The 26,784-nt window shown below is 33.7% G+C and overlaps 3 protein-coding genes across 3 annotated transcripts in view; 2 read left to right on the top strand and 1 right to left on the bottom strand.

Moving 5' to 3' along the window:
• LOC125821071 (tetraspanin-6) overlaps positions 1 to 26,784 on the top strand; it is a 1,176,838-nt gene that overhangs the window by 476,145 nt on the left and 673,909 nt on the right. The window lies entirely within an intron of this gene.
• On the top strand, positions 4,065 to 17,730 carry LOC125821070 (rhomboid-like protein 19). The gene is made up of 8 exons (XM_049500488.1): positions 4,065 to 4,225; positions 4,351 to 4,484; positions 12,015 to 12,075; positions 12,338 to 12,504; positions 12,785 to 12,890; positions 13,003 to 13,205; positions 13,293 to 13,433; positions 17,507 to 17,730. Exons 2-8 carry the CDS (start codon positions 4,357 to 4,359, stop codon positions 17,607 to 17,609), a joined length of 909 nt encoding a protein of 302 aa, XP_049356445.1. The 5' UTR covers positions 4,065 to 4,225; positions 4,351 to 4,356; the 3' UTR covers positions 17,610 to 17,730.
• Positions 20,528 to 26,172, bottom strand: LOC125821073 (E3 ubiquitin protein ligase DRIP2-like). Its single transcript, XM_049500492.1, has 4 exons — positions 25,901 to 26,172; positions 25,762 to 25,809; positions 24,046 to 24,118; positions 20,528 to 20,710 (listed from the first exon to the last, which is right to left on the bottom strand). The coding sequence occupies exons 1-4, from the start codon at positions 26,161 to 26,163 to the stop codon at positions 20,528 to 20,530; spliced, it is 567 nt and encodes a 188-aa protein (XP_049356449.1). The 5' UTR covers positions 26,164 to 26,172.

The raw sequence follows: 26,784 nt of genomic DNA, 5'->3' as shown, positions 1-26,784 counted from the left end.
TCATCACCAAATTTGTTTGCACGGTTTACACAGGAAACTGAACAGTTATACACCTTAGTGAAATGAATGCTCCAAACTTGTTTCAATTTCCCTAATTTTGGACAGTGGAATGAAACTATGGTGAGGCAGCATGCCCTACCATTGATTGTTTCAATTATTTTAAATACTAAGATTAATAACCAGGAAGGAGTTTTAGATGAAGCAAATTGGAAAAATAATGAAATTGGCAGGTTCTCTTATTCTTCAGCTTGGCAGATCATCAGGCAAAATGGTATCAACGATACTCAAAAATCGAAATCAAAATTCATGATCTGAAGCAAATTGCAGAACCTAATCATTTTTCCACACACTAACCGCCAATATACTAACCTATTAGCTATTTATAAGCCCATAAAAAACCTGATCGTGTGTGAGAGTGAGATTAAACATGAAAAAAAAAATAATCAAAGTTCACAATTAAAAACAACAAATTTAAGATTATTTTTTTACAAAATCACAGATAAAAATCACACCTTGATGAAGAGAAGTGTTGATTAAGCTTTGAAGCCTTGATAAAGCAACCATGGTTGCAAGAGTTTGAAGCAATTGATGATTCTATGCATGGATAAAGAGTGGGAAAGATGGATCTGAAACAGAGGACATAGAGACTCGATTACTGTTGTTTTGCATATGAAATGGTATACGTGGCTTGCTTCAAGTTAATGACAGTACACGTGTTAAGATAGTAATTCAATACCCAGCTAAATAAGTCCAAGTCTGTGTACAACTAACTAAATTCCTAACACTAACATTGCAGCTATTGCATTAAACAAAAAAAACATATATGCAAACGGATCGACATAACTACTGACTTAAAAAATATAGTTTCAATAACATGAATGAACAACAGCAAAATGAGAGTACCTTCAAAGTCTCACAAATAAGCTGGAAATCTTCAAGTGCAATCACATATATAGAGAGACAAATTGTATAGCTGACTTTCTATCTAAATGAAGTCATAACTTTCAACATTCTACAACAATTTAACACCTACCAGCAGCTGCCCAGATTGGCCAAAAGAAGCTATGTTTTAGAAAAATTGGGTTTTACTAATTTCAGGAGGAAAAAGTTGAATATGCTTTCAACAAATGCAGAAACGTACTTATCAACTTCCCACAAACACCCAGACACAAGAATATCAAAACCCTAAAGCTAAAATTTTGACTTTCAAAGATAAAATTTCTTACCTGATAAACCCTATTCCAACAAAATCCTTTCAATGTGATGAAGCATTTTAGTGAGGCGTGTTCATCTTTGAAGAATCTTCAACCAGAAATCGTGAAATCGTATTCTTCAGCTAGTAGTTCTTCAGCTCTTCAACGTGAAATAGTACCTGTTCTTCAGTTCTGTGAGAAAGTTGACAAAAATTTGTTCTTCAATTCTTTGAGAAAATCGAGATCTTCAACGATTTAGGGGAAAAGAAAGACTTACCTCATAAACCTTCAGCAATAAGGGGGAAAATCATGTTCTTCGTGTGAAGTTCTGTGGAAAGCCAGAAAAGTTATTCATTAAGCTAACGTCTGAAGAGATTTTCTTTTTGGGGGAAAACGTAAATGTTAAAGTTTTATGAAATGTCTTTTTAGCTCAATAAGAATGGGAGGGAGAATTAAAAATGTTGGAGGGAATATAATATTTTAGTGAAAACTTTAAGGCAACATTTATAATGTGTTGTTTTTACAATTATAAAAATAGGACACTTTAAAAGTGTGGCCATATATGTTAATAGTTGTTGCCAATTATATCATACTTTAACAACGCTTATAAAATGTAGCTTACACAATTAAAGAGTACACTTTGCAAGTGTTGCCAATATTATCATAGAAAAAAGTTGTTAAAAATTTTGGGCTACGCTTTAAAAGTGTCCCCAAAAGTATTTTAGGCAACACTTTAAAAGCGTTGTCCAGAATTAGTGTGGCCCTAGGCCTAAAATGTTGTAGTGAATGTATACAATTGTGGTGTACTATGTTTATGAGGTGTTTTTCAAGACTAAAGTCTAATAAAATTTTGGCTAATGCTGATATCCAAATTGTATAAACTTGATATCCAACTTGAAAACTTTTGATACATTAAAAATAAAATTGTATGAAGTTGGTATCCAACTGGAACAAACTACTAAAAGAAATAAATTTGAAATGTAAAACAGTATTGTATTGTTGCAAAAAACTGTAGCAAAAATAAATATATATCATTCAAAAATTAAAAAAACATGACAATGAATATACATATAGATGCATAGATCATGCCAGTTCATGCCAACATTAAACAAATTTCATACCAGAATCATATGCATAAAGAAACAGTTTTTTTTTTTAAAATCCTACTAAATTGAATAATTGCTAAAATAATCTAACAACTTTTTTGCCTTTTTTTGAAATTAAATTTTTCGAATTTCATTGTTGCTCTTCTTTTAGAGGGTTTTGATGACTGACACCATTCGACATTTGTTGATTTTTTATTTTTATTTTTAAAAAAAATCTCGCTTACAAAATCTGAGTATGAATTTGAAGGGGTTCTACCATTTTCCTTTTTCTCTTTTGTTTCTTTTGATTTGGAGGACTTACAATTTTCTTTGCTTCTCTTTTCTTCTTCTTTTCTGGAATTTGTTTCTTCTTTTGTGGGGTAACAACCTTTCTCGCCGAACTTGCATTCTTGTTGGTCGGCGGCGATTGAGTCAATAAGTTAAAAGTTGAAGCCTCGATTTCAATAGTAGAACTCATTTCGACTAATTTAGGGCTCTTTCTAGGAGTATGCTCAAGTTTCTTCTACAGTGTTTTCACAAATTTGGCTTTTCTTTTGATTGTAGAATAAAGATGTCAGATTATGGTGATAGAGAGATGATTTACGATTTCTAAGGAAGATGAATGAAGAGGTGAGAGAGAAATGTTTAATTTTTGAATGTGGGGGTGGTGGGGTGTTGTTATGGTGTGTGAGAAAAATAGAAGAAACGTGGTGGTTGGGAGGTGGGGTTTGAAGTCAGACAGTAAAACAAATACAAGAATCAAGGTAAATCTCTAAAAATGGGTAACATATAATTATGATTGATTCTTTAATTATATCACACCTAATAATTAAAATATAATTATAAAATATTAATTATTTAATAAAGTGGAATTAAAATAAGAACTGATCTGTTATAACCCGCAATTAAAATGTTATAAGCAATAATATTTTAAAAGTAGATTTAAAACCTGTAATAATACCCCTTAAATATATATGTGGGGTGATTTTTTCAAATAAAAATATAGATAATACGAAAAATTGCATGGAATCACATGAAGTAAAAGTTGAGGAAATGAAATATAAATAATAATTTTTTTTTTAGAAAACATTAGAATAATAAAAATAAAAAAAAGAATTTAAAAGAAACGTGGTGGTTGGGAGGTGGGGTTTGAAGTGTGACAGTAAAACAAATACAAAAATCAAGGTAAATTCCTAAAAATGGGTAACAAATAATCATGATTGATTCTTTAATTATATACTAATTAAAATATAATTATAAAATATTAATTATTTAATAAAATGGAATTAAAATAAAAACTGATCTGTTATAACCCGCAATTAAAATGTTATAAGCAATAATATTTTAAAACTAGATTTAAAACCCATAATATTATTCCTTAAATATATGTGTGGGGTAATTTTTCCAAATAAAAATATAGATAATACGAAAAATTGCATGGAATCACATGAAGTAAAAGTTGAGGAAATAAAATATAAATAATAATTTTTTTAGAAAATATTAGAGTAATAAAAATAAAAAAGAATTTAAAATAATAAAATAAAAAATAAATAAAAACGAAAAAAATAAAAACAAAACTAAAAGAAAGAAATTAAAAATAGTCAGTTTGTAATTACATTTTTATAACTACAACAATTCATTCACAGCCTTCCATGTGAATTGAAGAGTATAATTATCACGTGCCAATTATACTCAATTATCTACGGACTAAATAATTACGTGACCAAACCAAAATATAATTACACCAAATCGAATTAGCATGGTCTAACTCAATTTTTTTTAAAAGCATTGACAACTTTGTTCCAAAGAAATCGTTGTTTCTTGTGACCCCCTTAACATTAGTCTCCCATCTAACTAGTAATCTATTGTACCTCCCCGGCAAGAGAGGGGAACCCATCTCCCACTCGTCTGAAACACGCACCACCATTACAGCTCTTTGCTTCACTTGTAAGTTTGCGTTACATATGCTTATGATACCATTAATTTGTCTACTTATCCGCAGATCTGTAATTTGATTTTGTGTTTATTCGATTTGGGTTGTTGGAGTTTGACAGTTTGTGTTTTTGTAATAGGCAAGTATGAGTATCAATATGTATACGGGGTTCACCAGGCTTTGCAAGGGTCTTGCGGTTGTCCTTGTAGGCGGTCACATTGTTGTTCAGATTCTTCCTTCTGCTCTTTCTTATCTTGCTCTCATACCTGCCAAGTACTCTTTCTATCTCCTCTTTAATTACTATTTGATTTTGCTTGTCGAATCACCGGATTTTTAGAATTGGAATTACCTACTTTATGATGATAATGTAGTTTCTCTATCTGTAAATGCTTCAATTGAATCTCAACTTCATGGATCATGTGCTGATCTCTTTAATACATGTATCCTTTTCTGAAATGGTCCTCAAATAGAAGAAAAAAAAGTTTCTTTTGAAATGCTAGATAAAGACTTGCTTGGCGAGCTATGAAATTACTGAATATCTCTTTAAGAAATGGAAAATTTTGGACTGAGTATAGGGTGCTCCTTGTGGTTCTTGACGTGAATGTTCCAATTTCAAGGCAGCTTTCTTGTGCATGAGTTCCTGAGTATAGGCTGAATTCATGGACTACAGACGCAGATCTAGGATTTAAATTTTATGGGTTCAATCTTTAAGGTTCTTAGTATTGAACTCTTTGTATTTGTAAAACTATTGGTTCAAACTTACTATTATTGCCATTTTAGTGAACATAAATTTATATTTCGCGATAAAAGATTGGGTACAAATGAAGCATTTTGCCTGTCACTGATGTATGTCCCCTCTAACTTGCCTCATTTTTCCATTTAGACACTTGAGTGGTGGAACTCTAGTATCTGTTAAGGAAGATTCGACTATGTGTTAGATTTCAAGCTGAAAGCCTTAAAAGAGAATCTTAAAGTTTGGAGCAAGACACTTCAAGGCAATTTAGGGCTACAAAAGCAGAGTATCCTTAACCAAATGGCAGCCCTAGAAGAGATTCGAGATCAAAGATGTTTAAATGATGATGAGAACTACTGAAGGCTACGCTAGAGGTAGAATTTGAGTATATTGCTACAAAAGTGGAAGTTACGTAGAGACAAAGATCCAGGGTATTATGGCTCAAAGAAGGGGATAGACATACAAAGTTCTTCCATAGATCTGCTAACAATCACAGAAGTTATAACAACATTGACTGTCTGTAGGTTAATGGGGAAAACTTAGTAGATCCAAATGACATCAAGAGAGAAATGGTCAACTTATAGCAGGAACTATACTCTGAACTGAGGAATGCAGACCTCAATTTAATTTTAGAGAAGAATTTCTTAGTAGTAAAGAAGAAAACCAAATGCTACAGTGCCAATTTGGGGAACAAGAAGTGAAAGATAGTGTGATGGCATGTGCTGATGACAAATCTCCTGGACCAGCTGGCTACACAATGGTCTTTGTCATTCAGTGTTGGAGATAGTGAAGAAAGAGGTATGGGCTGCTATACAAAATTGTGATGATCAGTGCTTTTTTGAGAAGACCTTCAATGCTACCTTTATAGCATTGATTCCTAAGAAGGTGGGAGCAAAAGAGCTTAAGGATTTCAGCCCTCTCAGATTGACAAGGTGCATCTATAAAGTCATCTCAAAACTATTGACTGAGAGGCTTAAGCGAGACATGTCTAAGCTGGTTAATCTTCAATAGATGGCTTTTATCGAGGGTAAACAGACTATGGATGCTATTCTTGTAGCAAATGAATGTGTGGACACAAGGGTCATATATGGGATTACTGAGGTTCTACGCAAAATAAACATTGAGAAGGCATACATGATCACCTCAACTGGGCCTACTTATGGAAGACTCTGGAAAAAAGGGGATTTGGCGGGAGATGGATAGAATGGATCAAAATCTGCACCAGCACAGTTAAATTATCAGTTAATGATTCTCCAATTGGTTTCTTCTTCTCTGGAAGAGGATTAAGACAAGGCGACTTTTTGTCTCCTTTCTTATTCATAATAGCCATGGAGGGTTTGAGTGACATGCTTAAAACAACTCAGTTTACCAACTGGATCAGAGTTTGAAATGAGCAGTCTGGCCAACATATGGGGGTAGATTTTTATTTTTGATGACAAGGGAAACCGCAGCCGCTACCCTCGCACCCAGGGTAAAACCCCCGCTTCTATGCAATAGCTTGCAAACTGGGGGGTAGAATTGGGGAGTTATCAACAGTCTATTTGAGTATGCCATTAGGGGCAGAAAACAAATTTAAATCTGCATGGAACTCAGTGTCGGAAAAGTGTGAAAAGAAACTAGTTAGTTTGGAAGGACAATACTTATCTCTATGGGGAAGACTGACCTTGGTCAACAGTGTTCTAGATGCCTTGCCAACATATATGATGTCTCTTTTTCCTATGCCACTTAATGTAGCCAATAAGCTTGATGAAGTTGGAAGAAACTTTTTGTGGCAGGGAATAGTCCGACAAAGAAGATCCACCTGGTTAAGTGGGACATTGTTACAAAATGCAAGAAGGAAGGTGGAATAAGTGTAAAAAATTTGAGGATTCAAAAACAAAGTCTTATGCTTAAATGGCTTTGGAGGTTCTCAACTCCAGAACAATCATTGTGGTAGGAGACTATCATATCAAAGTATGGTATGGAAGATAAGTGGATCACCAATGAAGTGAATGCACATATGGAGTCAGTTTATGGAGATCAATGAGAAACAACTGGCCTATATTGTATAATAGATCCAGCATCCAGGTAGGAGATGGGGAAAAACATCCTTCTGGGATGATGTATCGCTAGGCCAATCTTCTTTGATGCAACAGTTTCCAGATTTATACTATTTGAACCAATGGAAGGATGCAACAGTGGCGCGAAAGCTGGCCCGGCCACCACAGTCATTGAAAAAAGAAGAAGAATGCAACAGTGAAGGAGGTAAGGGATAATACAGGATGGAATATCAGCTTCAGAAGGTTATTAAACGATTGGGTGGTTGACAGGCTACTGGAGTTTCTCAAAACACTTGAATCATTTTAGGATTCAATGCCAATGAGGGCTGCAGATTCTGGTTAGCAGGTAGCAGAGGCAGATTCACATGTTAATTCAGCTTACAAGACACTTAACAAGTCTAGCTCTTGGCCTAGGAAGCACATCTGGAGAACTAAGATACCATACAAGGTGAATTGTTTTGTTTGGTTCGTAGTCAAGCAAGCTTGCTTGACAAAGGACAAGTTACTGAGAAGGGGAATGCAACTTAGATCTATCTTTCTTTTTTGTTGTGAGACTGCGGAAACAAACAACCACCTATTTCTGCATTGCAGAGTAACTACTCAACTTTGGGACATTTTTCTTACTATGATTGGTTTGAAATGGTCTATGCCTCAGTCTACTTTAGACATCTTTACAGTTGGAACAAAAAGGGAAGTAGCATAGACCAAAAAAGAAGATGGAGGCTGATCCCAGGTTGTATTTAGTGGACATCTGGAGGGAAAAGAATCTATGATGCTTTGAAGGAAAGAGCAACCCAATCCAGAAGATAAAATTAAATTGTATTTTACTTTTTCACTTTTGGTATAAACAAGAGTACATAGAAAATACTGAGACTTCAATGCAGTTGTTAGAGCTCTTTAGATCTTCTTGCTCTCTTTACATGTACTTATGGCTTAACAACACTTTTTGGTTAATACAATATGTTACCTTATCAAAAAAAAAAAGATTGTGCAAATATTTGTTCTTAATCCTAGAAATGTGACTTTGGTGGTTTTTGAAACACACTCTATTCCTTTCCAACTAGAGTCCAAAAGATGCATAGAGAAATAGTGAACCAAATCTTTTTTGAAACTGGTAACTTTAAAATAGTGAACCAAATCTGTTTCATATCATTTTGAAATTCGTGTCCTTGCCAGCACTCTAACAAACCCCTATGTTGTTAGGCATTGTCCAAGGAATACCACAATGTTTAGGAATATGTCCCAACACTGCCTGAAGCACTTGCAATGGAGAAATAGGTGTTTTATTGATTCTTGAACCAGCACTTGCAATGGAGAAATAGGTGTTTTATTGATTCTTGAACCTCACAAATAACATCTTTTAGCAAGAAATAGGGGGCATATCTTGGTTTATCAAAGGCAAAAAGCACAAAAAAGGGTAAGAGATTTGTTGGTTCTTGAAGCACAATGTACAAATGAAGTGTGGAAGGTAGCAGGTACCCCATGGAACTAATCGAGGTTTGTGCAAGTTGGCTTGGACACCATAGTTATAAAGAAATGCAGGCATTAATGAAGATAGAGACGTGCCCCTATCCAAGGAACCCTGTAGGGCCGGTTGAAGGCAGCGGCTGCAATAGTGATACGGTGGTGGCTATAGTAGGTATCATGGTGGTGGTGGAGGATGCATGGGTGGAGGAAGTGGGTATGGTGGTGGAGGAAGTGGGTGTTTAAGTGTTGTGATACTGGACATTTTGCAAGGACTGATATTCAGGGAGGCGGAGGTGGTGGCTCTATGACAGTGAAGATGGGAGCTACTCCAGTGATGGTGGTGTAGGTGGTTGTTTCCATAGTGTGGAAGAAAGTCATTTTGCGCGAGAATGTCCTAATAGTAATCGTTGAAGTTTTGGTAGAAACAAAGAGGGTAAATGTGTATTTTCACATTTGCACTTTGTTTTCTATGCACTCTCCTTTTTTCTCAGTCGTTTTGATTTTGAATTGTTTAAGGGATGAACCATTTGATGTTCTCAACTTATCATTGCATATGGTCACGTTTTCCTTTCCAAGTATGATTAGGATATGGTTCTCTGCTTTGTCATTTCCTTTTAGGAGTAGTAGTGGTTATAGGTTAGTATTTCAGCTTGAAGCTTTTCAAAATGTGCACTTTTGACATGTGTACGTACATGTTCGGAAGATTTACCAATCATCAAAAATGAAATGGCAGTGAAGGTTCAACATGTGCACCTCATAGTACTGTAGTCTTGAAGTACATTTGATCTTATTGGAGCAAGTTTGGTGAAAATTCAGGATTTCTTCTGGGAAATGGTAGGATTAAGGTTTTGGGATGCTTGGTTAGGACACTCACCTTTAAATATCAGTTTCCGGGCTGGGATCTTTTCTTCAGAAGGAACATCAATGATTGGGAGTTAGAAATGATGTGTATTTTGTGACAAATGCTTGGCAATACTATTTCAGTCATCAAAAGCCTAACTCAATGGAAGGGTCATTCTGGTGGATGTTTTTCAGTAAAATCATGCTTCTTGTTGTTGATTTCTCACAACACAAGCTTCTGCTATAGAAGAAAATTTGTTACAGCAAGGCGCCCGTAAGGTGTCTTCTTATTGTTGATTTGTGCCTAAGGAGGCTTGCGACTGACCTTCAGAAAAGAGGATTCCCACTTTGTTGCATATGTTCTCTTTGCGACATGCAATAGGAGATGTTTATCACATTTTTCTTCACTGCAAGGTTAAAGTCAAATTGTGGAGCATGATTTTTTTCTTCATCTTGGAGGTAAGCTAGACCACCAAATTCCATATTGGATTTTCTCAACTGCTGTAATAGTAAAACGTCTCAGTAAGAAGGCTTCTAGATCTGGAACACTATTCCTCATGTTATTTGGGAAACAATTTGGGCAGAAAGAAATAGTAGAATTTTCAATGGCACAATAGAAATATTCTTAACCATAAACATAAATCTATTTTTCTTTGTGAACCTTTGGTGAACTCTGGTCTTTGTACATCAGACGTTATTGGGGACATGCAAAATCTGTAATTATGTTATATGCTCTTAGTATTGTTGTATTATTAATAAAGATCATTGTTACTTTTCAAAAGAATGTTAGCACAAGAAAGTTGGAGGATAAAAATAACTCAGATATACTTTTTATTGCAAGTAACATAGTCACGAGAATTGTCATCAACAATTGTCATGAAGGAAGAATAAAGCTGACCCGTCTTGTAGTGTGGATATCCAAATGAACTTCAAATATACACACAGCCTACTTGAGAAAGAAGCACAAGCTTATTTCTGAAACTGACACGTACTGCAAGAACCTTTTGACTATTAATGGCTTTTCCTTGGGATATGGATCTGAAAAATTTTCCCCTGAAATCTTGAAACACTTTCCCTTTTTTGTTTTTAACTTTTCTTTTTTCCTTTTTAATCGGCCTCCTTTTTAAATATTTTATCAAACTTGTAAATTGCCTTCATTCAATAAGGTGGGGAAGGAGGGCGGACTCTTTATTACAAGTAAAAGTAGCTATTATCATATCGTGGGATAGCAAATATAACATTTCATTTTGAGGATTCATATAACCAAAGCAACTTGTTGGGGATTGCGGCATTGTTATTAATTGTTATTGTTGTAGTATATAGATTTTTCCTTTTTGGCCTCTTAAACTTCTTAATTCATGGGATTTACCTAAGTTTTATGCCAATTGCATGTTACTAATCACAAAAGAAAGAAAATGAAAAAAATGATTCCTTATGTTTGGGGACAGTTTAAGTGTCTTTTGAATATACTCCTTATAAGTTTTGGTTTATAAGTTTGTCAAAAGTAATCACTTTTAGGGTCCGTCAAATATTTAGCAAACTTTGATGGCTCTATTTTAATGGATGTGATTTTTTTTTTTTTACCCCAATGGCTTTGGTCTGTGATGGTAAGAACAAAATGCATGATGTGTAGATGAAGTGCACGGCATGTGTTCAAATCATGTCAGATAAAAACCTGGTACTTGAGTAGGGAAGGGTAGAGAGGCAGATCCATTATCCACCAAGTTTCGAACCTTGCACTACTGGCTCTGGTGGATTTTCAATTTTTTGAAAAATATCTAATCAGAAACACTAGGAAAATTCCATCATATCTCATAAATCGCAGCACCAAAAATTGCACTAGATATCGGAAATGGATGAAATACGAGAAACACTACCTCAAAAATTGTATCACACACCAAAAATAGACCAAAAACAGCAGAATCTGCACCTCCGAATGTATGTTCCCGCTAAATATTTTTTTTCACTGTTCCAGTTTAATCCAACTAGAGTTTGTTAAAAATTTACCAAGAAAAAAATGCTTACTTTTGGCAAACTTAAAGGACAAACTGCTCATTTTAGACCTAGCCCCTAACAGGAGACCATTTTTGTCATGTTGTCCTTTTACTTTTCTTATGTTAAAAAAAATTTAAAAAAAAAATAAATAAATAGAAAAATAAAATTATATATATATATATATATATATATATATTTATATATATATATATATATATAGAGAGAGAGAGAGAACAATCAGACACAGTGGTTGGGTTGTATGCATGTCAAGTCAGAGCTTGAAGTACTGCTTTATCTAGTATTTTTTTTTTTTTGAGAATTGTAACTTGCTTTATCTAGTATTTTTTGAGAGGAGATTATTTTAAAAGGACAGTATTTTGGACAGGAGATCTGGTGGTGCAGAGTAACTTTTACATATAGTCCGAAACAATTATCCCCTTTCTCATATATGCTTAGACAGAATATTGTGTGAACCTTGTTCTAATAGCGAGACTATACTCAGCAGTCCAGCCTTGATCACCTAATTATTGGGAAGGGATATTTGACGAGTTCACTGAAGGATGGTCATTTGTGTTCTGTAATCCTGTATTAGTGGAACTGTAGATTGCTCAAAACTTGTGAATCACCCTATACTACTTGGACATGATGTATACTGTTAGAATCTGTGAAAACAGTTGTATCTCTTGTCTTCAACTGTTTGTAAAGTGTGATCTTTTGTGTTTATTGCAGGACTATTCCATTTGCATGGAATCTTATAACAGCTGGTTACACTGAACAAACAGTGTATGGGGTATGCTTCTTTGGCATTAAGCATTAACTAATTTTCTTGGTTCTAGCTTACATTTCACAGCTGCCTTAAAGAGAAGAAGCCTGAGGCTCACACTTTCAATACTTTATATATATATATATATATATATATATTGAAGTGTCCAAGTGTGTGACTATCTCATCTAAAAGTTTAAGCTATTATAGGGAGTATACTTTTATTTTCTAATTATATATTCTACATTATTCTTTGTATCATTCTCCTTGACATCACCTACTATGTCCAGGCAATCATCAGCACTATCGGACTTCTTTTCCTGGGGAAGCTGCTTGAGCCCATCTGGGGTTCTAGGGAATTCTTAAAGTTCGTCTTTATTGTCAACTTTTTGACATCTGTCTTTGTTTTCATCACAGCCATATCATTGTACTACGTAACAAGACTGGAAATTTATCTGTAAGTTGCATGGACTTTATACTATTAGTGAATTACTTTGCTTGCCTGGTTACTTCCTCCTCTCGTTATTATTTTATTACTTTAGGATTAAGGAGTTAGTGACTCAGGGGTAGTTTTCCAAGGAATCAGACTTGCTTATTTTGCTTTTCGTTTTCTTATACTTATGGATTCCCTCTTTGTCTCTGCACAAGCACAATGTGGACGCTTTACTGTATTCTATCTTTAATGGAAGTATTGCATAACTCCTGATTTTATGGCTCTGCTGATCCTTATTTGTTAGCTATATGCCCATTTCCGGCTTCCAAGGAGTTCTTTCTGGTTTCTTAGTTGGCGTCAAGCAAATCATGCCCGACCAGGAGTTGTCTATTTTGAAACTGAAAGCAAAGGTACAAGCACTGGAATTACAAATTAATTTTGAAAGGCATCCCCAGACACTAATCTCTCAAATTAAATTGTGCTCTAACATCACTTGTGATTGCTGTTTTGAACTCTTTGCAGTGGTTGCCTTCCCTTGCATTGTTGTTCTCAATTGCTATAAGCTTTTTTACAGCAGATTCGGTCTCATACCTTCCAACAATAGTATTTGGGACATATTTAGGATGGATTTACCTAAGATACTGGCAGAAGAAACCAGAGACAAAACTAAAGGGTGACCCAAGTGATGAATTTTCCTTCTCTTCTTTCTTCCCTGAATTTTTGAGGTATTTTCCAATATTCCCTCTTGCTATGAACTACTTGTCTTAATTAATCTGTGTTCCCACAATGACATCTTGTTGGATGTAATGCAGATCAGTAATTGATCCAATTGCAACAATATTTGAACGGATGCTTTGTGGTAGAAGATCTGAGACTTCCAATGAGGAAAGGGGCTATACTCTAGGTGGTTCCACATTGCCTGGTTCTGATCCCATTGAAGCATCCAGGAGGAGGTATATAAATTTTTGTACTAAATCTTGCAGTGGTTACAAAATTTCCCAAAGCTGAAGTTTATCATGGTTAATATGTGCTCATATTCTAGAATATTCAGCCTTTTTCATTGGCTATATGTGTTTGAACATGTATACTCCCCCCCACCCCCACCCCCAGTATCAGAGAAGATAGACAATGTAGAAAAATTCCCTTGAAGATAAGTTATCAGTTCAATACACAATGCATTCATGCCCTGGTCATTTATGAGAATGATCTGGGTAATACGTTAATGAAGAATTCAATGATGTCTTGTCATATATTGTGGTAGTGACGTGTTTCCTTTAGGCGATAAAGCTTTAGTTAACAAAATCTTCATTTTTATTTTCTATTTCTATGTTTTTTGTTGTATGGGTCTTTCGGAAACAACCTCTATACCTCCTCGAGGTAGGGTGTCACGACCCGATTTCTCGAGTCATGATGGCACCTACTATACCCTACCAGTAGGTAAGCCAACCCGTAACCCAAAACATCAAGCAATGAGCGAAAGGGCAGAAACTAGCGAAAACAATAATCTAAACAAGAATAACAAGGCAGAAGCAACCCAAAATAAATATATACAGAAATTTCTCCCAGAACTTGGAAGTCACTAGTACAGAGCTATCTAATAAAGAGTACAAGTCCCAAAAGTGGACCACAACAGAGCGTGTCTCAAAGGCAACAAGACTAGCTAAAACAAAAGAAGGAGACAGAACAAACCCTAAAACGCCAAGTGCTCGCCCTCGTCTCCGAATCACAGCTGCAAAAGAAGGCTGGAACTAATCACCGCTGGTAACTGGTACTGGGATCTGCATCACGAAATAGATGCAGAGCGTAGCATGAGTACCAACACAACAGGTACTCAGTATGCATCATAGGCCAACTGAGCAAAAAGGTAAAAACAATAAGAAAGGATAGAATCTAGACACAGAGAGGTCAAAACGGATAAGAAAAGAAAGCACACGAGCATACCAGAAACAAACTAAGTACACTAAACTAAACTTAACTGGACCCCATATGCCCAGAAGGTACACTCCTGCACAAGCTCAAATAAAACCTGAACGAACCCACATAAGCCCAACAGGTACACGAAAAAGCTTAGTCTACTGAAAAAGAAGAAAATCGGGCTCCCAGCCCAAAGTAACTAAGATAATCCATCAGACTCCACCAGCCAGCAGTGCACTCCCAGCCCAGCTAGAAAGAGTGACCCTAGGGGGCACCCAACCAAACAGTCCACTCCCAGCCCAGCTAGAAAGAGGGACTCGTGAGTGAGGTAGATATCGCGAGTCGTCCTACCATGCAGTCAGCTCCTAGCCCAGCTAGAAAGAGCGACCCCGGGACACCCAGCTAGCAGCACACTCCCAGTCCAACTAGAAAGAGAGGCCCGGGGGCGATGGCCGATATCACCGAGTCTACCCAGTCAGCGATACGTTCCCAGCCTAGCTAGAAAGAACGACCCCGGGGGTGATGGTATCTCCAATAGGATCCAATCCAACAACAACCACCGTGAAACGCCGTCCACTCTAAGAAATCACAGAAAAGGCTCCAAGCCTATACTACCTCAATCCCACGCCTCTAGTGATGCACCAAACCTTCGAGAATGCGTCGGAACCGCAGAATGAGAGGGAGAAGATACAGAAGTGCAGCAAGTAGCGATAACACCTAATCTAAGGCTCAAACTATCAGACTCAAGTTTGCTATTCCAGTCTACAAGGAGCTAAGTCATCCGAACGACGTCGGCAGCAAGTCAAGGCTATCCAGCCCACACGGTCATAAGTCTAAGGCAATGCTAGCCTAACCTAGACTAAGGAGATCATGCTTACGGTTAAGGATGAACAAGGCATGCAATACATAGCATACAAGCATTCAATAGCATTTAGCACATAAGCATGCAACTCTATTAAACCGGTTAACATGATACTATACCCGAAATGTGGCCAATCGATCCTAACATAAGGTATCTAATCAAAGTAAGATAGTAAACTGGTACCCACCCCCAATTCACTCCAATCGACATGTTTTTACACAATTAAGCTCAATCTAAAAGAAAGAAAGTCGTAGCCTACCTTAAGGCCGATCGCGTGCTCTCCAAATCACTTTATCGGAGCTTTTCCTTTCCGAACAGTCTCGAAACGCTGCCCCACAATCAAAAATAGAGTCACAACGTTACTACGGTCGTTTAGACACCAAAATCACAACAAACGGAGACGGGTCAATTTTGAAGTCAAAACGGGAATCGTGGGACCCGCACCGAACTGTCCGAATTTGACTCCGTCAAGAGACCCTAAACAGCACCCCAAACTTGTGTTCCAAAATGGAACACAATTCGAGGCTCAAAACACAGCAAAAACCAACAAGCAAGAAACCACACTTTAATCAACTAAAAGAAACCCTACAGCAGCAGTCCAAACTCGAAATAAACGAAAATCGAAAGGTGCCCAGCACTCTTTGAACACTCTACGACGAAGTCTCGACAATTCTCAACATATGGGACTTCGAATCACTCAAAACCGAGCTAAAATGAGTGAGATATGACCAAAACAATAATACCAAAAACAAAGGCTCGAAAAAGGTACTGCAGTCAGGTTTTATCGCGAAATTACCTCGAACTATGCGCACCCAACAACTTTCGAACACTCTACAGCGAAGCCACCGAAAATACGAAGCTCCCGCACTTCAAATCGCCTAAATCGGACAAAAGATGAGAGAGTTAAGAGGGTTTAAGTTTTTGGGAAATGTTGCTGAAAATCTGCATTATATAGCAGATTTTCTGCAATTTTTCCAACAACTAAAACCTCCGACGGGGTGCTCCGATCTCATTCGGAACCCTGTGCACGCAAACGAGATATGCAATCATACCAAATTTGATATTCCGGACTCAACAGCGCAGCTGAAATTTCGATCAAAGGTCATCTCGATAAAAAGTGGGTCCCACTTCCAAAGGTCATTTTAAGTCAAAACCCACAAAAGGGCTCGGAAAGATATCGGAAACCTCGGGACACAAAAGAAGGGTCAATCTAGACCAAACTCGACATTCCGGAGCTAACCGCACTGACGGAATTCTCATCCGAGCGCGTTTACTCAAAATGTTGACCATTGTCAAACTTAGGCTTAAACTTAAAGTTAAAACGCCTAATCGCACCGACTCACACTGAAACCCTCGGGAGTCAAGTCGGCCATGCTACTAGCCTAAAATGACCCTTCCGGAGCTGATGGAATCGTCAGAATTGGATTCCGATGTCATCTTCTTGAACTTTTGATCGAAAATGATCGTTCAAGGTTCATAAGCTCCAAAACACAAAACTCACACTAAGACCAAACGAACGACCAGGTGACCAAACTGTCAATCCCAGCAAGTCATAAATGACTTGGGGTCGCTACATGAACGCTCTAAACGACACACAGAAGGCAAGACACAGAAATGACCTGGAGGGTCATTACATAGGGGTAATGTCTGCGTACACTCTACCCTCCCCAGACTCCTCTTAGTGTGATTTCACTGGGTATGTTGTTGTATGCAAGAGTTTCTAATGTTCTTTTTGATGATTGTCCATATCTAAATATTAACATCTACTTAATTTTTGACTTGTTCACTATCCTGTATGCAGTTAACCCTAGATGAGAAAACTATACTCTTGTCATTTATTTATGATTGTTGGGCTTGGATATAACCATGCTGCGGATCCATTATTGGGTGCCCAAGCTTTAGCCTATATATTATTTCTTTTCTTTGTATTTGGGCTTAGCCCACCCACTGTTTTAATTAAGTGGGTTAGTGTAGTGGGTCGGATCCTTTTGACTTGGTTGGTGTTAACACACATAACATGTATGACATGGTCAAATGAGAGTTTATTCTTTCAGTGCTCCAATCTGAAGTCACCAACCAATGAATGAGTTGTTTTGGATAGTGTATATCACATTCCATTTAAGTAGAGCTCGTATAAAAGGAATTTGTGAGAAATTAGGATTCTTTATTCCAGTCCGGATAGTTTCATATTTGTTATGATTCTTTTCGTCTTGCATGGTGATATTGTATATTTTGAGTTATAAATTGCAGGGAAAGAGGTGCGAGAGCACTTGAAGAAAGATTGGCAGCTGAGCTTTTGGGTGCTGGAAAGAAGGGTGAAGAATCAGAAAGAGATGTGAATGATAATGTGTAGAAGTTGGTCTATAATATGTAACGCGTTTTCTTGTCCGATAGAAACTAGAAGATTGTGCACATTTTTGGCAGTGTACTCTTTTGGATTCTCTTGTTTAATGTACATTTTTCTCTTTTCCAATATGTTGCCATTTTTGTTCAAATCTCCAGATCTGAACTAAGAACACAAGACAGAAAATGAAGTTCTCTGCTGTATGGAAGAATGAAGAATGTATCTTTACCATAAGCTATATAAAGGAAAAAACTTACTAAAATTGATCCCTTTTACATTACATTAAACTATTATAAATTCACAAGGCTTGAACTCTTCCGATCCATTTTTCTATTATAGATGAAGCAGGCTCTCATACGCAGAGTTGAGTTCGAAGGACCCATTTGGCTCCAAAAATACTTGGAAAAAATTTGGGGAAAAATTTGAGAAGTAGTTTTTAGTCATATATTTGCCAAGTATCTCAAGTTTTCAAATGCTAGAAAAAAATTAGTATTTGGGCCAAGTTCTAATATTTGGGAATTTAAAAATTACCCAAAACTTTTATATTTTATAAAAAATACTCATTATTTATTAGTTCCAACTTCCAACTAATATTTTTTACTATCTCCTCCGGAAAAATTTGAGTTCTAATTTAAGTGATAAAATTGAGAAAAAAGAACAATTTGTGTTTAATGAGTTATAATTATAACTGCATCAGTGACAACGTATCCAAGATTTTGAGATGATGGGTGCATTATTACGAAAAGGTGAATCTAAGATATACATTTGATTGGTTTAACATTTAAGTTCTTATCACTAAAAATAATTAAAATTTTAAAATTATAGGTCCAAAGTTATTTTTACCTATCCAAACCACTTAGAGAGGCATACATTACTCAATTTTAAGAAGGAAAATAAAACAAGATAAATAAAACATTCAAATTTCGAACCGCACTTAGAGAGGTGCACCCAATCATAATCGCACAATATAATACTTCAAGTGTGGGTTCACATATCTATATTTAAATATTTTTAAAAAATATAACACTGATATGAATAATTTCAGGAGGGGAGCATGGGTTCACGTGAACCCGATGACCCCCTCTTGGATACGCCTCTGAGTGACAAGTTTGAATATGAGATTAATATATTGTCTTGCCTATATTATTATTTTGTTATTGTTGATTGTTAGCAATTATATTCATTATAAAATGATAATATAAATTTATGAGTATTTTAAATAATTTTTAGAACTTGTGGGTATAAATCATATTTTTTGAAATAGTCTAATATTTTTGAGAAAATTTGGGGCCAAGCACATAGTGAAACTTCACCCAAATATGATTTACCAAGAATATTTGAGAACTTGGGGCCAAACACTAGCTTATTATCTTGCATCATTATTATTTGATTAACAAGATTTCACAAGCCTTCCGTCAAAGTTGAGTCACTGCAAGAGTAGCTCATCTCACGTTTTAGGAACTAAACTAATGAGGAATAACATGTCGACGGACCTAAGGATTCTCCTACGGTTCCCTCTCGAGCAAGAGTTGGGGATGCTTGATGCTCTTCCTTCTTTTGATATTATTGAATTATTTCAATTCGAATGCCTTTTATCAAATAAAAGGATATGGATTATCTAAACTATGCTCATTAAGCCTTACGAAATGAAAGAAACATTATCAGTCTAGCATATACATACTTATTATATTAGTGTGACAGTGTCAACTGATGTTCTGAAGTGATTCTACTATAACTTTTTACTTTTTCCTTTTAATTTGTTTGTTTGACTCTGCACAAAATTTAAGAGAATAGAAGATTTTTAAATTTTGTCATCTTAAACTAATAAAGATGTTTGTAGTATATAAAAATGTCTTGAAATTTTTTGGTCTTAAATACTTATATAAGATGTTGTGGTTAAAAGGTTACTCCCTCTAGTACATATTTAGTGAATTGTTGAGATTTTTTTCATAATTTAAAATAAGTGATTGCTCATAATTCAAGAGAATTCTTGAGATTCTTTTTTTCATGTTTACCATTCATTTAATGAGGTTCTTAACAATTCTATATTTTCTAGGAGATTAGTTTGAAAATAATCAAATGGTAATAGAGAGAAAGTAATCTATAATTTATTTTATTAAATATTTTTTGAGGGGTATGCCATATTCCAATTGTTCACTTAATATAGACTAAAGGGAGTAATAAATATAGAAAATGACATTCTTAATGCCTATTATGCAATTTGGATTTAAGTTGTACTTTTTGTTCATAAACATAAAAATCTTCATAAGTTGTGAAAATCATCAAAATCGTCTTTATACAATCTTATCAAATAAGCTTTCCATAACAAAAGTATAATACATTGCCACAAAGCTTTTCTTAAAAAAAACATTTCTATTGATCAAAAATTAATTCAAAAGTAAAATTGAACATGAGTTGTAGTGTTCTACTCTTGTTGAAGTAATAATAAATTTGATTAATGAGAGTAATGATTATATCCGATATAAATAATTTAAAGGTTGGTAAGAGTAAGAATATCACCAATAAATTTTGTTTACATATGAAATAAATGATTGGTAGATATAAAATGGTGAACTGTTTTTTGTTTTTACAAAATATAAACTTGTGGATCAATTTTTAGTATTTGAAAAATGTAAAATCATGAGATGAAATTCTCAAATCAAAATTTTTGGACTTCATCTCATGATTTGAAATTATGAGATAAACTTTCCTATCCAAAACCTGATTTCATCTCATAATTTTAAATCACAAAATAAAATTGCATGTTCAAACGCCTACTTAAATAGACAAAAAGAAAAGTAAAATAAAAAATAAAAATTGAAATGTATGAAAAGTTAATTTTACTTACTAATATCATTACATTCATGGAAAAGGTTATGGTTCAAAGACAAATTTCTAAACTTTACTAAACTTCTAAGCTATATAATTCATAGGCAAGTCCTACCATAGTCTAAGGACATGAGATAGTTGACACTAGCTCCTTGTGAACTTTTAATGAATTCTGTCTTTGACTTCAAGAATTCTACCAATCCTGGCAACCAAATAGCATCACGTACATGCTTCAAGGTTAGACTATGCATCAAATTTTGCCCCATACATGAAATCTCAACCTGATAAAAAAAAAAAAACAAAATTATATTATTGCTTCACAAAAGTATATCAAGTGTTTTATTTCTTTGTAATTAACGATGCTATTTTACATGGGAATTGACTATTTTAAGTGCGTTTGGATGTGTGCGTACGTATGTGAAAGCATATGATTGATTTTTATCTAATTATATTTAATAAAATTTAATTTTAGCATAAGAACATTGAGTTGTTAAAAGTGTCATATAATTAAGGAACATGATCTTTTATGCTATAACGATCAATATAACTGTCGTTATTGAGGTTTTTTAGCGACAAACATGAACATTAACGAAAGAAATATTTGGTTGCTAAAGGAAGGTTTAATGACCGGATTCTCAATTCGATCGATAACTTTTGGGGGTCGTTTAGTAGAGTATATAAGAATAAATGTAAATTATAGTGTATTAATAATGTTTGTATTAGTTATGCTTGCATCAGTTAATGCTGAGATTTTTCTTATGTAGCTTTTGGTGTGGTTATTAAAAACAACATGCATTGCATAATTATTTTTAAAAAATATTTAGTTGCTTATAAAAGTACTCTCCACAAATATGGTGGGTGGATGTGAAAAAGGTTTTGAGGAACAATTGTGTCTTTAACCAATGCTAATGCATGTATTAGTACCCATTGCATTACTAATGCATAAAAATTATTGGTATTGGTAATGCATACATCAATACACAATAGAGTGTATTAGTAATGCAAGCATTTGTTTTACATAAGGTAAAAAAGTGTACCTAACAAAGTATTAATGATACAAAAAATTAATGCATACATTATTTTCTTCAATACACTCTGTCAAGCGACATCTTAACAGGGCTTATAGTGATCGATAATGATCAAGTTTCTTTGATCGTGTCTAACTTAGAGGGAGCAAATTTGTACTTATAATCAGAGGTACCTACATGATGAGGTGGGGTTATGTGCACCCATTAAGTTCCAAAGAAGATTCTATGTATATATGCCTTAAAATGTGAACATATATTTTTTAGGCATCCTAATTCTGAAAAGCAAGTTGGGTGCAAGGATCAAGATCATTGCTTAGATATATCCATCAGAGATATTACTTGTTGGATATTTAATATCACAGACACAATCGTTTGCTCAAAACTTGAACTTTAGTATTGAAAGGTAAATACCCGTCTCAATTTTACAATTCTTGTACATAATTTTTCGTACATTCACACTTCAATAACTATCTCTTATTTCTCACTCACATGTTGGGACTTACCCTCTTTAATTCTCTCTTACTTAAATGGCCACTTTTTGCGGGTGATGATGAAAGAATCTAGCTAAGGATATTTACTATAGTATATTCTAGAATGTTTATTTCTAGATTTTTTTATGTATTTTTTTTTATCTAGAAATACTTCATTTCTCTACAACTCTTGAATATTCTAAATACTTCTTTAAAGTGTCATATATATTAATTTAGTTATCTTTATTATGTTTAATCTTGTTCAGATGATAAACAACAACAAGAGTCAAATGCCTTTCCTTTTTTTTGAAGGATAAAAGTTGCTGTAATTAATAATCAGATATAATTGTACTCTTCCTTCCTGATTTATAACATCGTCCCAGACGATTTGGGAACTCTTATAACAAAAAAATTATCAAGGCTGTATATACTAATTATTTTGGGATAATATTTTTTTGGATATATATATATTCCCTTTATTTCAGTTTATATGACTCGTTTTGTTTTTTTAATTAGTTTTAAAAAATAATGACACATTTTTATATTAAATAATAATTTAACTTTAACATATTAATTTTATCCTTAATGAAATAATTTATAGTCACACAAATATCTATTTTAAACTATAAATTTTAAAAGTCATTCTTTCTAACTTCAACTCTGTGTTAAGTAAAAGGTTGGAGTAATTATTTTGAGACAAAGTAAGTGTTCTTTTCCGATGTAGTTGATCCTGTTACCAACTATTACTGAAATTTGATCAGATGCTCAATTGTGGATCCCCTTATTATAGATTTTAGGCTAATGTTAAGAAAATAATTAATCGATGCGCTAAAAATGAGGTTTTCTTATGAAACATAGGTTAAATATCATTTTGGTCAAATTCTGACCAAAAGAATTTTTCCATTTATTACTACATTTCACTTTGAACTCTGTTTAAGTAATTAGTTTTCCAACATCAAATTATCAACCAAAATTTTGAGCAAACACTAATAAATAATTGATGTCCAAACAGATTAATTAGACTCAAAAGATAATCCAATATTTATATATTTTTCTTTATCTCTATTAATAAAAATATAATCAACCCTTCAAAGGGTGCACTACAAATATATGTAGGGCCTTAAGGATGCATGATATATAGTGTAAAAGAAGTTACTACTCTACTAAGTGCTGGTTAAGGTTCTTAATTGTTGTAATATATGCCAACAATGAATAATTATTGGAAATGTAATTATTTGTTGGTATCTTTTACCCAAAATGAAGTAACGTAAATCTATGATACGAAGGAAAGTCAGAAATGACCCAACAGACAATGATTATTACTGATCTACTACTAATCATTATTCATGTTTATCCATGCAACTCTCAATATAATAATTACTCCCTCCATCCCTTTTCATATAAATTAAGTTTGATTTCACACGGAGTGTAGCTAAGATCGAAAGAAAGATTTTTTAAATTTATATCTAAAATAATAAATATTTATATAGTTATAAATTCTTTCATTAAGGATAAAAAAATATATTTTAAAGTTAAATTATTACTCCTTCTGTTTCAATTTATATAATTTAGTTTGACTTGACACGGAGTTTAAGAAAGAAAAAAATATTTTAAAACTTGTTTCTAAAATAGATTATAAATATTTGTGAGACTATAAATCATATAAATTGTTACTAAATGTAGAAATGTGTCATTCTTCTTTGAGGTGTCAACGGTTGTAGTAAAAACTATCAGGATTGTTATTAAGGAAGGTCAATAGTTGTAGTAAAAATAAAATAAAATTATGGCTAGTAGGACTAGAACACACAACCTCAAAGAATTTTCAGAACACCTTAACTATTAGACTAAACTTGTAACTTCTGTCAACAAGTGTTGATACTTGTATATATATTTATTAAATCAAAATTTAATCTCTATATACAATGTAATACGACGAAGGGATGTTGCTTAACGCCCCTTGAGTAAGGGTGGATCCGCCCTTGCTCTTTGAGATTGACTAAAAAGAATCATATAAATTGAAGTAAAAGTGTATTAAATATAAAAATGTATCATTTATTTTTAAACTAATTAAAAAGGAACGCAAGTCATATACATCGCAATGACAGAGAAGACACTAACCTCAGCTTGGTTGGAGAGACCAAGCTTTGTAACCAGGTAGGTTTTAAGCATGAAGATTGTCACCTTCTCGTCTCTTTTCACATCACACCATATATAAGAAAAAAAGAAAAGTAAGTGACCCTTAATTTCTTTCAACAACACCATCATTAATAACGTGAAAATACCATGTGATGCAGACGTTTGACAACATCTTTATCTTTTCTATACATGAATATGGATCCATCACCAATATAATCACACAAATTGTTTTTTTAGTCAAACTAGCTTTTACATATGTATTACTCCTATAAATTGATCTAGGGCCTAGTTGCATCACAAGGATTATATTGTAACGAAATGATTGTTTACATACTCAATTATGGTGTGAATCAATATATATCAATGATGCACTAAGTTACATTACTATAGTCTATGGGTTCTAAATTGTACTCCCTCCGTCCCTATTTACTTGTCCATATTTCCTTTTTTAGTTGTTCCTATTTAGTTGTCCATTTTGACAAATCAAGAAAGGACAACAAATTTTTTCCTATTATACCCTTATTTACACTTCTTGAAAATTGTAAAAGTGTATGTTGTTTCCCTCCAATTTATTTCACTTGAATTCAAATAAGTGATTGTAATTTTGAAGTGAAAAGTTGTCATAAGGGTAATATTGTAACTTCACTGTGCTAATCATTGTTGCCTTAATCTGTGTGTCATTTCCAAAGTGGACAACTAAAAAGGGACGAAGGGAGTAATATTTTGAAACTTTCCTAGTATTAATATAAATTCACCTAATTTATCCACATATTAAGTCATACTAAGTGAGGATTATATGATCCTCACATAAAAAAAATTGATCCTTCCATAGTTTTTAGGGGTTGAACAATTAAAAAAAAAGTTAATTTCATAGGGATAGTAAAATTTCTGCACAATTTAATTGTGTAACTGACAATTTTATTATAGGTCAAGGATTTTTATACCTTATTCACATTGATTCAAGATTTTTAAAGTTTGTTTTTTGTTACTGCAGTAATTTTTAGTAAAATAAGTTGTCTATTTAGATAAATTTGAAATTTAGTTAGATTGTTTTAGTTATTGAGATATTTTAGGATTTTCTGAATTTTAAATTATTTTATGTTGGCTATTTAAAGCCTCTAAATATTAATAAAATTATTGAAAATTATTGCAAACCATTTCAATCTATTGAGAGATATTCAACCAATACTTTTTTCTGCCCTACTTTAAAAAAAAAACCCAGCAAAGATTAATAGCAAAACCCACAATCTTTCGTGTTTGTTTTCCAAAGAATAATAATGAAATTAAACTCACATAAAGTTATTTAGTACTCTAATAGGAGTAGTTGATTATTGAAACGGTTTTATATTTACCTGTGTATATGTAAAAACAATACTATAAATTATAATTTTTTACATAAAAATAAATTGTAAAATATCAGTCAAATTTTTTATCGTTTGATTCTAAAAAAAGCTCAAAAACCATGACAATTAAAAAGGAAACTTAAAGTACAAGATACTATGTATTTGCAGTATGTGTTAGGAAAAACGTTTTAAATGTGCGCTGGTTAATTACTTATGTGACATTAAGTATACTAAATGTGTGACAATATATTTACCATGGCTTATGAATACTTATTCACACAATTTTATTTTAATGGATCCAATTTATGTGTGTGTTATGCAGGTATCAGAACCATGTAGGGAGAATTTAGCTTACTTGACTCTTATAAACGCTTTTGGAAGCTGAGGTAGAACATCTCCTTTGCTGTGAATAACAAACAATGAAAATGTTAAAAGAAGTATTAATGGTCGAAGAAAAATGTAAATTTGTGGAAAGAGTTAAAGTGGTTAATTACCGGTTAACTGAAGAACGTAAAGAGAACCAAATTCCTGGTGGGGAATAATGTGGAATTGAGGTATTAGTGCATAAAACAAGTGAAGACGAAGACGAAGACCCCTGTTGGTTATTTCTAACCACCATTTTCATATCACCATCATCATCACCCGATCCTAATCCTAACCCTAACCCTAACCCTAACCTTAGCTCTAGTTCCTCCTGACCTTGTTGCTTTTTTAATACATCAAAATGACCTGATCTTCTTTCAATAGCTGACTCCATACCTAATGCTTGCAAGTATATATACTATTATTACAACATATATAAAAGTACATTATTGACTTTTATATATTTGCCTAACTAAGCTTCAATGGAAATAATAGGATTTATGGGAGGAAAAAGTTATCTCCTTATCACCACCACCAGCAACTCTATTTAAAAAGGAAACCTACTTTTCTTTCTCAAACAACCCATGACAATAAGTAGTACTCTTCACTCAATTTATATGTCACATGCATTTATCTTTTTAATTAATCAATTGTTGAGAAAAAACACTTTCTTTTTCATATTTTAAATATCGTTTTAGTTCGTTTCATACTCATAAAAAAAACAATAACTATTAACGATATAGTTTGAAACAATGATCAACTTTAGTCTTGTATTCATAAAAGGACAATTAAAAATGGAATGGATAAAAAATATCTCTCCTCTAATTTGACATTTAATTTCAAAATTTGACATGTCTGAGGTATAACAATCACAAAATAGAAAAAAACTTCTTGTTTTTTTTTTTTTTAAAAAATAATTAACTTAGCGCCCAATCAAATTAATAAATAAAAATATTGATGAGAAGGGAGTATATATTTTCTTCTTATTATTATTATTTTTAGGAGTCATTTGGTG

Source organism: Solanum verrucosum, unplaced genomic scaffold (genome assembly GCF_900185275.1).
Source record: "Solanum verrucosum unplaced genomic scaffold, falcon-dt-bn FXZP01000050.1, whole genome shotgun sequence".
NCBI classification, from domain to species: domain Eukaryota; kingdom Viridiplantae; phylum Streptophyta; class Magnoliopsida; order Solanales; family Solanaceae; genus Solanum; species Solanum verrucosum.
This window is presented reverse-complemented; position numbering and strand designations above follow the sequence as displayed.

Excerpts from the sequence above, each read along its gene's own strand:
- LOC125821070 (XM_049500488.1), top strand. The coding sequence starts at position 4,357 with ATGAGTATCAATATGTATACGGGGTTCACCAGGCTTTGCAAGGGTCTT. Across the intron at positions 12,076-12,337 it reads CTGAACAAACAGTGTATGGG|GCAATCATCAGCACTATCGG; the intron begins GTATGCTTCTTT and ends TACTATGTCCAG. Across the intron at positions 12,505-12,784 it reads ACAAGACTGGAAATTTATCT|CTATATGCCCATTTCCGGCT; the intron begins GTAAGTTGCATG and ends CTTATTTGTTAG.
- LOC125821073 (XM_049500492.1), bottom strand. The coding sequence starts at position 26,163 with ATGGAGTCAGCTATTGAAAGAAGATCAGGTCATTTTGATGTATTAAAA. Across the intron at positions 24,119-25,761 it reads AAAGCGTTTATAAGAGTCAA|AGACGAGAAGGTGACAATCT; the intron begins GTAAGCTAAATT and ends TGATGTGAAAAG. Across the intron at positions 20,711-24,045 it reads GTCTCTCCAACCAAGCTGAG|GTTGAGATTTCATGTATGGG; the intron begins GTTAGTGTCTTC and ends TTTTTTTATCAG.